At 44.3% G+C, this 13,819-nt stretch overlaps 1 protein-coding gene across 1 annotated transcript in view; it reads right to left on the bottom strand.

The window, feature by feature from the left end:
- The window catches only part of LOC107124941 (hexokinase-1), a 64,718-nt gene that overhangs the window by 16,733 nt on the left and 34,166 nt on the right, over positions 1 to 13,819 (bottom strand). Inside the window, exons 6-13 of the mRNA XM_015428432.1 lie at positions 13,511 to 13,610; positions 13,233 to 13,416; positions 11,306 to 11,461; positions 8,765 to 8,998; positions 5,113 to 5,417; positions 2,575 to 2,723; positions 2,343 to 2,462; positions 599 to 694 (exon numbers count right to left, since the gene is read on the bottom strand). Coding sequence (XP_015283918.1) covers positions 599 to 694; positions 2,343 to 2,462; positions 2,575 to 2,723; positions 5,113 to 5,417; positions 8,765 to 8,998; positions 11,306 to 11,461; positions 13,233 to 13,416; positions 13,511 to 13,610 — 1,344 coding nt within the window. The remainder of the gene's footprint in view (positions 1 to 598; positions 695 to 2,342; positions 2,463 to 2,574; positions 2,724 to 5,112; positions 5,418 to 8,764; positions 8,999 to 11,305; positions 11,462 to 13,232; positions 13,417 to 13,510; positions 13,611 to 13,819) is intronic.

Here is a 13,819-nt window from a genome sequence, read left to right as displayed (position 1 = left end):
GAAGCTCAAATACTTTGGCCACCAAATGAGAAGGGAGCACTCACTGGAGAAGACCCTGATGCTGGGAAAGATTGAAGGTCAAAGAAGACAGGGACGGCAAAGGATGAGATGGTTAGACAGTGTTATAGATGCAACGAACATGAAGTTGAGCAAACTTCAGAGGACGGCGGAAGACCAGAAGGCCTGGCGTGATCTGGTCCATGGGGTCGCGAAGAGTCGGACTCGACTGTGCGACTGAACAACAACAAGGGCCTGTAAGACAGAGCTCTTCCACCAGCCCTTTGATTAATGAGCCGCATCTAATAAACAGAGGCCCTGTCCTCAATACTAACACCACCATTAACAGCCTGTGCTCCGCCGATATGACCCAGACTATGATGCTTATGTCGGTTGCTGCTAATGCTCTGCCATCACTATACGATCCGCACTAGCACTTTATGTAATGTTTTATATTTATATTTATTATGATTTTATTCAATTCTGTTTTATCTGTTCAATAAATTCTATGTAAGTCACCCTGAGCCTGCTTCAGCAGGGAGGGTGGGCTATTAAATAAATCAAATAAACTTTACTCTGAGTAAGCACACAAAAACTTTACCTCTCTTCTTTTAATTCCTTCCCGTAGCAAATTAACAACATCCTCTCCTTCACAGTCAGTAGCCTTAAAGCCCTTGGTCCAATTTAGAAGGATGCCCTGAAAAGTAAAAACACATGTTATTTCTGACTTTATGCGCTAGGATACTAGACCCAGCTGGAGACAGCTGCCACCAGGGCATCCAGAACAATGGTAACATCTTGTGTGGACCTTAATATGAAAATCAGTTTGAGCATGCACAACCACACACTAGTTTAGGCTTGCCAGCCCCAGGTCTGGATGGGAGATCCCCTGATTTTGCAGGCTTCTTCCCACCGCCGGCCAGCTGGCCGGTGGGGTAAAACCCCACCTCAACAGCCATGATGTGCCTTTAAATCTCGGCAGGACATTTTAGAATAAGCTTGCAAACTGTGTTTGGGAATGTGTGTGTGCCTTTACATTTCAGCAGGACATGACACAAAGGGTGGGGAGAAATGGCAGATGAAATCAAGTGAACCCGTGTGTGTGTGTGTGTGTGTGTGAAGTGTGTGAGAGAGGAAGAGAGCACAGTCCCTCTGTTTTGCAATTGTTTCAGAAGTCGTGTGTATGGTAAAATGGATAGTTAAGAGATAACTAGAAGCTGATTATGGGATGGAGAAAAACTCCACCCCCTAGACTGCTCTCTTACTTACTTTCATTTTTCCATGTTAGTCTGAAGAAATTGGTTGAAATAAAGCAGGCTGTTACATTCAATAACTCCTGTGAGTAAAGCGATTTATACAATTGCTTCAGTGAGATCACAAAAGTGTGGGCTTGCAAACTGTGTGCGTTTGGGAAAGTATTCATTGTTTATTTTGGCTGCTGTGTGTGTGTGTGTGTCTACCTTAATAAAGTCATGCTTGGAAATGCTACCAAAGCCTGACAAGGGACTTGCAGGGGTATGACAAATTACACTTTCATTTAATGGAAGTACAGCTGCTGGGAAATCCTTTGAAGGCAAAAAAGAGGACAAGAAAATGAAGACTTTATTCAGGGGAACTGCACTGCCTTATTTTATTTATTCATTTTTTTAGGGAGTGGGAAAGTCTCCAGGCTCCACCCCCAAAGTCTCCATGTATTTCCTGAGTTGAACCTGGAAACCCTATACAAGATACTTTTTCAGGATTTCCCTACCACTGGCTAAGGACAGCCTGTAAAGTGATTTGCTGCATACAATTGGCTATTACAAATGCATGTCAAATAAAGGAGGGGGGCCTGGTTCATGTCACACTTCTGTCAACAATCTGAGGGGGCACAAACATTGACTACACACAGAGGCCAAGTAGTTTGACCCATAAGTTAAAATTGAAACTGGAGATTTTCCGGGTCCTACCTGGACCCAGCTCCTGCCAACCCAGCACTTGAAAGCAAGAAATTGCAAGTAGACAAATAGGTACCGCTTCAGTGGGAAGGTAATAGCATTCTGTGCCTTGGCATTTAGTCATGCCAGCCACATGACCATGGGAAAGTCTTCGGACAGCGCTGGCTCTTCAGCTTGGAAATTGAGATGAGCACCATGCCCTAGAGTCGGATTTGACTGGCTTTCGAGCAAGGGAAACCTTTACCTTCAACCGATAGTTTCCTTAAGCATGTAAAACATTTACCTTTGGGTGGGCTACAAGCATTGTTGCATGCATCTTCTTGGCCAATAAACTGCAGCTCAAAATCTGCCCTCAAACCATACGAAAAACTGAATTATATAATAACAATAACAAGAAAAACCACTTACAGCATCTAAACTTGTCTGCTTGCAAGGGAAAGAAAATGTAAAGCCCAGGGGCAGCCGTGCGCCTTTTATTCCCATGTAATCCAGGAAATCCGAGATGCAGGAAACAATGTGATCAAACAGCTTTTTAAAAAAGAAAGAATACATCAGAAGTAGGTACGCATAGTTTTAAAGATAACATGCTCAGCAGTCTTTAAACATTATGTAAAAAAATCCAAAACACTTAGAATTCTACCTCTTCTCCAGTCCCTTGCATGACCTCTATGGGAATTGCGTATATTTTATTGTGCATCTCCACCATTCTCCTTTTACCACTTCGAATCTTTACAAGCAAAACTCTAAAGTTTGTTCCTCCAAGATCCAGAGCCAGAAAGTCTCCATTCTCTGCCAAGAAAGCATTCAGCAGGTAAGGATTGAGGCACTAAAGTAGGTCACGCTTTCAGTCCTTCAGCCATGCTGATTTCATACAAATTCGCATTTATTTTATTTTATTTATTATTAAATTTATACCCCGCCCTCCCCACAAGGGCTCAGGGCGGCTTACAGATAGGGCACTTTGTGTCAATAAAACAGAATAAAACACGATAAAACACAATAAAACAAGATCATTAACAAGTGCTCTAAGATGTTACACTAAGCAAAAAGATGGTATTCGGCTGATGATATTCAGATGATATTGTCTATATCCCAGAACAACCGTACTGGTACCTTCCACGCCGCTGCTGTATGATCTTCCAGGGCCGTTCCGTTCCCAGTTGTTTAAGGGATCGTTGGCGGAAGTGGCAGTGGCGGCTCCTAAACGAAAGCCAAGTCCCGCAGGGCCCTGATCTCCTCCGGGAGCTCATTCCACCAGGTTGGAGCCACCACCGAATAGGCCCTGGCCCTTGTTGCCACAAGCCGGGCCTCCCTGGGGCCTGGGGTCACCAGGCAGTGTTGTGCCCCAGACCGAAGTGCTCTTTGGGGTATGTACGGGGAAATGCGGACCCTTATGTATGTCGGACCCTGGCCATTTAGGGCTTTAAAGGTAAGAACCAGCACTTTGAAGCGAATCCGGAACGCTATTGGCAGCCAATGCAGTGCTTTCAGCACAGGCCGGATGTGCTCTCCTCGTGGGATGGCCATCAACAGCCTGGCTGCAGCATTCTGCACCAGTTGCAGCTTCCAGATTTGCGACAAAGGCAGCTCCATGTAAAGAGTGTTAGGATTTGGGTCTCTTTACAGACACTGTGCATTTTGTTTAAGAGATTTACTTAAAGGACAGAATGGAAGTTGGGGGGGGGGACAACAATGAACTTATTAATGCAAGGCAACAGAAAGTCTGGAAAGGCTAAATTTAGTGATCTTGCACACCAGATGTGGAAAACTTGCCAGCAGATGGTGCTCCACTTCCACAGAAGGTATACACTCTGCCAAAGAGCATCAGTGCAGTTTTTGAGAAGTTACTCTGAACGGAACAGGCATCTTTTCTGTGCATTACATAGAATAATTTAATTACATAATTCTGTGCATTACATAGAATAATTTAATCTGCAAGAATGAGACCAAAATGGAATGCCAGCTTGGAAAATTTCAGAGAGTAACAGAAGCATTCCATTACTGTGCAAGCTATGAACCAGACTCAGATTCATCAGCACCCACACTTGTATTTTTCAAGGAGTGAAGTTAATATGACTAGGTCCCCCCCCCCCCCGCTATATTCTGCAATACCAATGCTGCAGTTCTCTGGATTCGGGCATGTAAGATGCAGATAGCAACATGTGACTGTTGACAGGACCAGTGACACAAACAAAAAACTAATCGGGCAGATTTTAGCAAACATAAAATAGTTCATGTGCACTGACAGGCTAACAGTGCCATCCTCTGAAGTCAATGAGCTTTATAACAGTGTAACTCTGCCCAGGATGGCACTGTAGACATCATCAGCTTCAGATGGAGCCGGAAGCCGCATTTTGATATCTCAATGAAAGGCAATGCAAAAGAAGGCAGAAATCCAACCTGCGACTTAGTTCTTCTGTGGGTGAACTGGGATTGTGGAATGGCTAAGAGGCTGAGGTTCAGGATGTCCAGGGCTCACGTCGCACCTCTGCTATCAACTTACTAGGTGACTTTAGACGAACCGTATGCCATAAGAGGATAAAACAACCTTGCAAGATTATTGTAAAGATTACAGCCTAAATTACGTGAAGTGCTTGGAACAACTGAAAGCACTATGCTAAATGCTAAGTGTTATTATTTTCTGTTTTTGATGGCTTATGCTACATCTAGAAGATCTAATAAACTGCTCTACCTTGAACCTTGTTTCTTCTACCTGCTGGTATGACCTTTTCTTTTTCCTGTTATTCTCCAGCAGCTATGCCATCTGCAGAGGCTCATTCAAGATCCAAAATGGAACGTCATCGACAGGTCTAATGCATTCAAAACCTATCCAGCTGTATGATTTGGACCAAGAATTTTCCAAAGGAGGGGAAAGCACCAGCAAGTATTTGTGTGTGCAACGTATCTCCCTTCAGTCTTCTCCTTTGAAAAATCCTCACACTTAATCTGGAACACCTTTTCAAACTTGGGGGAGTTTTAAGAGCAATTCATTGGAGGGGGCAACACGGAAAAGTGCTTTCTGAAAGGGTAGCTCAGTGGGTGGGGGGAGGAACACGCACAGAGAGAGTACAACCCCATCTCTGGTTTTTTGGTTTCCTTACTTTGCAAAAATTTGACTAGACTAGAAGAATGTTTGGCAACCTCTAAGAAATGCCACGTTAGAGAGGAGAGCATTCACCTGTCCCATCTGGTGTGCTGCGGACAAAAGTGGGCAGCATTTTGACTTTGGCGTGGTCATGGGATTTCTTCCGAAGGCCAGCCTCTATCTCCATCCGCATCCTCTTCTTCACCTGGAGCAGCTGTTCATTTGTGAGCTTGAACTCAGCCAGGGTGGCATTGATGAGCCGGTGCTGCTCAGACAGCCTGTAGGCGACTGCCGTCACCATGGCAGCACCCTTTCCACTGCCGCTCTCAGACAGCAGAAACCGCACGTCCGAGTCGGGCACCAAGCGCCTCACTGTTTTGTGCAGGCGCCGGGAGTACCTGCAGAAAGAAAAACATTGCCCAGAAGTTAGCTCTCTTTAATTCTAGGGAAACATTGACTGGATCAGGACAACTATACGGCAATAGCCTATCTGACAACAGGCAGCACCTCATGATACATGAGACGCATACAAAGGCACAGGGCTATCTAGCTCCTCATGATACATGAGACGCATACAAAGGCTATCTTAGGGCTATCTAGCCCTAAACACAAGTGACTGAAAGAGACCGGGAGGCAATTCACTAAAGCCTAGCCCTACGACACATGGATCACATTGGCCCTTTTCAGGCATGACATTTTTTGGTGCTCTGATCTTGTGTATTGGGAGCACATGCTATGCACTATCTGGTTGGCATACAAGATCGCCATTTTGCACGGAACAGACAATACTCATATCTTCCGTACAATCCACAGTATCTGCCACCTTAAGTCTAAGTTTTTCAAGGGTGTGCATTTGCACATATCAAAGCTGCACAACGTGCACATTGTCCATTTCACACATAATGGCAATCATGTGTATCAACAGGATTGTGTATGGTGTGCTCTCCTGGCATGCAACAGGTAAATGACTACCTGCACAAAGGAATTCATGTGGGTCAAATGAATGACACAGAGCTCCTTCTCAAGCCAGCATCACTACTCCCAGGGGAGGGACAATACCAACTTGGAAAGGAACCACACCATGCAATTGGCCTATGTAGTTCCTCACCACAGATGCTGTAAGAACAAAATGAAAACGAACCACAGGGAAGCAGGTCTTCTGCTGCTTCAGCAACACACAGATCTGCCCTATTGGAAGTGGTCCTAATGGAGTTACTAACTACAGAAACGTCATCAGATCACATGCATTGGCTAGATAGGTATCCATCCGCTGTTCTACAGGCTGACAACTCACTCTGCTAGAACACTGAATGCAAATAAGAATAGCAACTGCCATTTAGAGTAAAACAGAGATAACACCTTAATCCTAAACAAGTCTACTTGGAAGCAAATATCGACCATTTATTTTAACAACACCTACTGGCCCATCAAATATAAATCTACATGATAGGAATTTTCTATGGATGACTCCAGATGACTGGGATGCTGTTGAAATGACCCAACACTGGGTTAGGATCTGATCGCATGAGTCCCAGGTACTGAACACCAAGGGTGTCAATTCCAAAATACACACAACTGGTCCTGCCCATGTGCTTGGGTAATGGGCCTGTTACCTCAGCTGCATGGGAGCCACTACAAAAATCCAGCACCCGCCACTGCCACGGTTACATTTAAGGACCCTGCTTCTAAGGAGGATGGTAACAGCATTAGCTGTTAGTATGGGAAAGCAAGAACTACCTGAGGGATCGCCTTTCCCCATATGTGCTCCAGAGAGCACTACGGTCAGGGGCCCAACATCACTTGACTATTCCGGGCCCCAAGGATGCAAGGCTCACCAGTACCAGGGCCAGAGCCTTTTCTGTGGTGGCTCCTTACTGGTGGAACAAGCTCCCGGAGGAGATCAGGGTTCCGCAGGGCCTGCAAGACGGAGCTCTTCCGCCAGGCTTTTAAATAGGAGCCACCACCACCACTGTTGCCATCAATGATTCCACTGAACTTCTGGAACTTAGGGACTGGCCCAGATGCATCGCCAGTTTAAATTTTTATGGTTATGCCAATTAGGTACATTGTACCGCTCTTGTTAACTGCCCTGAGCCTATTCGCAGGATGGGCAAGGTATAAATATAATTAATAAATAATAAATAAATATTCTGCTGTGAGACCAAAGCAAATCACAGTATTTAAAAAAATACTGACAAGTTATGGGGAGGGGCCGTGTCTCATGGGCAGAGCATCTGCTTTGCATGCAGAAGGTCCCAGATTTCGACCCCAGTGTCTTCAGTTTAAAGGATCAGGCGGTATGTAATGTGAAAGACTTCTGCCTGAGACCCTGCTGCCAGTTAGAGTAGACCATAATGACATCGATGGACCAAGGGTCTGATTCAGTATTCTGTAGCTTCAAATGACCCACACACTTCCCCATGTCTTCTTTAAAAAGGCCAATTCCACATGCTGTGAGATATGGGGCTAAGTGGGCCCGAGGGGCTATGAGGGCCAGAGGAAATGCTAAAGGTCCCACGAGGGCAAGATAGGCCTTAGAAGGACTGAATTTCTTTCAGAAAAGTTCAGTTCAAACCAATAAAAAGAACGTGGCCTAAAGCTCTGGGTGCTGAAAATGACACAATCCTACTTAAATAAGAACACTTCTAAGCTGGCCGAGATGAGGAAGCCTCAAGGTACATCACTATTAGTAACTCCTCACCAAACTCTGAAGCTTTAGGTTAGACTGTGAGGCTTTGAAAGATGACAAACAAGGAGAAGGTAGGCTTAAGATCCGCATGGTGTGCAACTGCTTACAGCTTTGGCAGTCAGGGTCTACAACCCTAAGCAAAGATAGCTTGCAGTTAAGATCTACAGAAACCTATTACTCCCAAGTAAAAGTGGTTAGGGTTACAGTAAAAGAAGCATAGATAAAGACTTACTCATCAACCACTAAACTGCAGCCATTGTACTCAATCTTAGTTGCTTCAAATTCCTGTTTGTTAATTGGATTTCAATGGAACCAAGCCAGACTTAACTCACACATTTTGTTTAGGTGGTCTGTGGACTGCACATGTGACTGTGAGGGAATTTGGCATTCAGCTGCTGCCTAAAGTCAGTGAGATCTGAAAACAGGGCTCTTCTCTTATTTTTGACATTATAAACTCAGATTGTACAAAGAAAAAAAAAGAAGAAGGGGGGGGGGGAATACCCTAAGGATGGACTCACATACTGACATAATTCCATACAAAGCTATCATTTACTATGCATTTATGTGAGAGGGGTCATTTCTGGTCTCTCTCACACACGCCACCATGCCAATAGCACTTCAAAGGCTTGGCATTGTTCTGCATGGTATTTAAAACTACTCCTGTGCATGTGCATGCATGGTACAAGAGAATGCACCTGGGGGGGGGGAATAACAGATGATTTCATGACACAGGTACATGAGAATCCACCTTTTGTCAGGAGGAACATGCAGCAAGCGTTCACAAGTACTGTCTACTGGAAAAGTCTATCTCTACTAAGAATGTGTAAGATAACCGGCCTGCTCCAGAACTGGTTCCTTGGCTGCTTTTGAACATTCTATACTGTGATGTTAAAGGCAACCGACTCTCTTCTATCTGTATCAAATGTTCTGTTTACTTAGGTCGAGTCCTGAGCACATGTCCAAATGCCAGCTTGATGTGCTACACGTCTGACCTTTGCAAAAGACGATCCCTAACAGGTGCCAAAGGATAATTATGGAAAGTGCGCAGAAACTCACTGTGGGTGCATCTTGTAAAGCGAGCCATCAACCCCCACCGTGGTGCGGAGACGGCCGACTCCCTTATTGTCCCGGAGCTGGTTCAAGATGGCCCCCAGAGTAGCAGCCACCAGGTTTGCGGAGCGGAAGGAAACAATTGTGCACACATGTTGGACAGCAATGCAGTCTTCATGGGAGGGCTCGACCCCAAGACGTGTCAATATCTCTTTGGCTTTATGCAAACCTTCCTTGCTCCTAAAAAAAGAAAGAAAACAGAATTATAAGACTGAAATCAGTGACGAATTCTAAAAGTCACGGTTGAGTAACACGATCTGATGACAAGTTTCTTGTCAAGCGGGTGGTGCTATAAGAGTCCAAGAATGCATTACCAGAGTGTCTCCAAGCAGTGAGTCATCTGGGCCACAGAGATCATATTGGCACAGTAGAGGCAGTGCAAGCAACCGAGCACAATGACCTAAAGAGGCTTTCATGCCTGGATCAACAAGTAGAATTAGCAGGTGGGTCCCCCTTGCAAAGGAAGAGGGCATTCTGCTGATAGATCCTACTTACGGCCAATGCAACCAACTAAGGGCAAAGTTCTGGAAATCAGCCTTTTAAGTGGACTGCATGGTCAGGAAGCAGAGCCAGGAGAAGTAAGATCAAGTATACAGTTGCTGCTGATAATATCCATACAATCTTCAGTAAAGCCAAGGGGAAACGTATTACCAGTAAGCAGTTCCATGAACTGGAAGTTTAGTTGCTTAGGCGGTTGTATTTATTCTCCATTGTATTTTAATGTATTTATTGTCTTGGTGTTTTTAATGTTGTTAGCCGCCTTGAGCCAGTTCTGTGGCAATGCGGGATACAAATTGAAATAATAAATAAATAATAAATCCAAGAGCAACTTCATCAGATGCATTATGGTGCCAACAGATCTACTGTTGTTTCACTGGCCTCCCAGGAATGCATAAAGCCCTGCATAGTACTGACTGTGCAGAAAGGTCTTAAACAGGAGTAGTTACATCCCTGAATCATACTTACACTGATGACTCTTACTCACCTTTATGGCCTCACTAGAGCACATTTTGTTTCCCCTCCTTTGCACACAACTCAAAACATCTCCTCCCACCCCAGCCCCATAACACTTTTGTTTTTGGAAACATTATCTCCCCAAACCAAGCACTCAAAGCATGGCAAGAAGGTTCATATCCAGAAAAAAAATGCAACAGTTAACCTAGACTGCACATTCATTGCTAACTGCAATCGGTGCGTGGCAAGAATCACAAGAACCTGTTGGGATGCAAATAGTGATGATGGCTCTTTCTCTCCTCTGTCTTACAAAGGTATGTTTTAGCACGTTCTTAAGATTTTTCATTCTTTAGAGGCTGAGCTATCCTCACAGCTCTCTGCAACTACTCCTTAGCAGGAAGGCACACAGGGACATATTTGATTGCAGCGCTGCTATACCTTGCAGGCTTTTCCCCCTCCCCCAAATCAATGCTAGGTGGGCAGTGAAAAGTGTCTTGCAGAAATATACCACAAGGGCTAAAATATCTCAGTAGAATGTCTTTGTGACCATGGGGGAAAATGGCCAATGAAAGGTAAGGAACATCAATAAAATGCTTTTGAAAGTAGCTTTAATAGCTCAAGCAGAAACAACCAGGAGAGGGTAATAATGCTGAAATGCTGCATAAAGGAGTTAATCCTTTAAATAAACAAATGCTCAAAGTGTAATCTGGTGAGAAAGCTAATCTAAAAATTTTGGCTCATTTCTGAACTACTATGGAATTATATCATAGGGTTAGAAAAGTACAACCAGCAGGACAGATGTGCCCTTCAAGGCATTTGAAATGTGGCCTTGTCAAACTCTTGAGAATTCCAGCTTGCCCCCCCACCTTTAAAAGCAAACTGGATTCTAGCTTTCATGATTGCAGAGATGTGCTTGTAAAAGAAGAAGAAGAGAAGAGATTGGATTTATACCCCACCCTTCACTACCCAAAGGTGTCTCAGAGCGGCTTACAAACTCCTTTCCCTTCCCCTCCCCACAACAGACACCCTGTGAGGTAGGTGGGGGTGAGAGAGCTCTTGACAGAAACTGCTCTTTTTCAAGAACAGCTCTTATGAGAACTATGGCTTGCCCAAGGTCATCCAGCCAGGTGCAAGTGGAGGAGTGGGGAATCAAACCCGGTTCTCCCAGATTAGAGTCTGTGCACTTAACCACTACACCAAAAAGCAGGGATGACCATAAAGATTCAGAAACAGGACAGCCAGTAGAACAGAAACAAAGTTCCACCATATTTCAGCTATGTACACTGAGAGTTTTTCAAGGGCCAAGTCAAGCCTTCCATAATTAATGGCAGCAATTAGCAAAGGTTCTTCAGCCCATGATTGGTCTCTAATGACAGCTGGATGCTGGGGGGAAATTTCCCATTGACTATTAACAGATCAATAATTTCCCCCCCAAAAAAGACCATCCAGGAGTTGTCTCAGAATTTCACCCTCCTAATCATCATAAAATGACATCAGCTTGGAAGCCTAGCAAGAGTGTCAGAAGACACTTACTTCTCTATGGCAGAAACATGCTTGGTTTCAAGTTTTCCTTTGGTTAAAAGCTCTGGAGTGATTCGTCCTTCAAAAATTAGACCTTCTTTTGCCATCTTCACAAGGATAAGCCGGACAAGTTCACCCATGTACATGCCACTGACCATCTTCTCAAATCTGTGGTGATAAAAGAGATATACCGCAAATAAACATGAATAGACACAACTGTGATTAACCTGGGTATGTGCAGCCTGGTTCTTCACACATTTATTCACATGGCCCATCCCATCATCTTCAAAGGGACCAGTTCCCACTAAGTGTGCATTTGACTGCAGCCTCAAGGCCCAAATCCATGCTCACTCCCGTCTGATTTTCTGGGTAGTACTGAGTAAGTCAGTGTCTCATAGCCTAACTTACCTCTAAGAGCCGTTAAAAAGATAAAATGGCATGAGAGTACAGGGTTGGATCCCACGTTCCACATGTGCAGGGGGGGGGGATTTTCATTGATTCTCTCTTTCTACTACAGACCTTCACCTCCCATACTTTTCTGAAGGGTTCTCCAGCACCAGGAACTGCATTCTGGGGAATGCAGGTGGCTGCAGAGGGGAATGTCCATCTGTAATGCTCTGGCTCCAGCTCATACTGGTAATCTCACCCTCCACCATTGAGATCTTCCTCCTCTTCCTGGGGTGATGATGCTTGAGGGCCAACCCAAATATCATCTAAGACTGCCTCCAGATGGCAAGGATTCTCCTTTTCCCTCTCATCACTACCACAGATGCAGAGGCATTTGCGCTGGCAACAGAGCATCCGCACGGGAGTTTTGTGCACACTTTCCTTGGTCAGCTGCCGTTTTCCCACCACGTCACCAGAGGATTTGTTTGAGGCCTTAAAAAAATCAGTAATTGCTAGATCACTATAACATTATGTTGACCTATTGCAATAATTAACAGTTCCTCTGAATTCCCAGCTTCCATGCACGAATGTAAGTGGAAAGGTATTCCGTTACACCAACAAACGCTAGAGGCCTGTATTTAAAAAAGAAAGAAAGAAAGCTGAGAGTGCAGAGGAAGTCAGTCAGCTGTGGCAATAGACAACGATAATGCTTTTATACTACAGCAATTTAGCAATTGCCAATTTGTAAAGATGTCTCGGAAAAGCCTCCTAGTGTTGGGGGTGGGGGTGGCACCTGCCATGGGTTGAAATGTAAATGGCACCAATGCTTTTATACTACAGCAATTTAGCAATTGCCAATTTGTAAAAATGCCTGGGGAAAGCCTCCTAGTGTTGGGGGTGGCACCTGCCATGGGTTGAAATAAATGGCACTAATGTTGTCAGGACCTTTAAAAATGTGCACCTTCCCATTAGCGTGGTACGCAAACATGCTTTGGTCACGATCTTTCAAAAAGATCATATCAGAACAAGTTTAGGAAAGGCTTGAGCAAAATGGGGAGCAATTTGGAAAGCTGATGATTAAAAGACGACATCACGTGGGTGCCTCCCCCAGCCAAAGCTCCGGTTTGGATACTAAACCAGAGAAAAAGCTCCTTCCAGAAGCAACCCAGGTTATCTCAGGGCACCATTAAGATCCCACTTAATGCTTTATTTAGTTAAAATATGCATATCCCATATTTCCCTTTAAAAACAAATGTCCAAAGCAGCTGTAAGTGCAGATTTTGTGCCATTAAAAGGCTGCTTAAAAATAATAAAAAAGCTGGATAGCTAGATTCATATGCATATCCCATATTTCCCTTTAAAAAAAATGTCCAAAGTAGCTGTAAGCGCAGATTTTGTGCCGTTAAAAGGCTGCTTAAAAATAATATAAAAGCTGGATAGCTAGATTAAGGGAAACAGAGGAAAACTGAAATAGTGGATTGTGGAAGTATTACTGATCAACGAATTCATGATTATTTGTGGTCGGTGACAATAGTAACCTATTTTTACTTACAATTGTTTCCCAGGATTAAGGGAACCCCGGTCAATCTCTCTGTCAAACTCAGTCCTGATGTCTTCTAATGTTCCATCATCTCCAAAGGCTCCCCATTCCGTGTTGATACACATCCGCCCTTCATCACCTTCCACCAGATCAATGTGCCTCATTTCCTCCATGTAACAAGCGTTTGTGCCAGTGCCTTAGCAAAAAGGAGAGGGATTAGCCAACCAATGGAAATACAAAATAAAACAGCAATATGCACTGCACTGAGTAAAGAGAGTGAACGTCAATACCGATAATTATGCCAACTTCACAACGCTGGTCATCAAACCCACAGGTCATCATTGTTCCAACGGTGTCGTTGACCACTGCCATGATGTCTGCATCATAATCCTTTAAAATGGAATGGAATATTTCTTACAATACGCAGTGTTATTAACATACTTGACCTGTATGTTCCATATGTCGCTGAGGCCCAATCTGCATTTGCTACGTAAAGCTGTTCCGTGCTGCTGTGATGCCGGCTTCCCATTTGGCTCAGTATAAAGCTCTCCTCTGTCTGCATCAGAATGCAAGTTGTTTAGGGAGAGCCCGAGAGTAGG

Source organism: Gekko japonicus, unplaced genomic scaffold, assembly GCF_001447785.1.
Source record: "Gekko japonicus isolate JY-2015 unplaced genomic scaffold, Gekko_japonicus_V1.1 scaffold672, whole genome shotgun sequence".
Lineage (NCBI taxonomy): Eukaryota > Metazoa > Chordata > Lepidosauria > Squamata > Gekkonidae > Gekko > Gekko japonicus.
The sequence above is the reverse complement of the archived record's forward strand: the minus strand, read 5'-3'. Positions and strand labels throughout refer to the sequence as shown.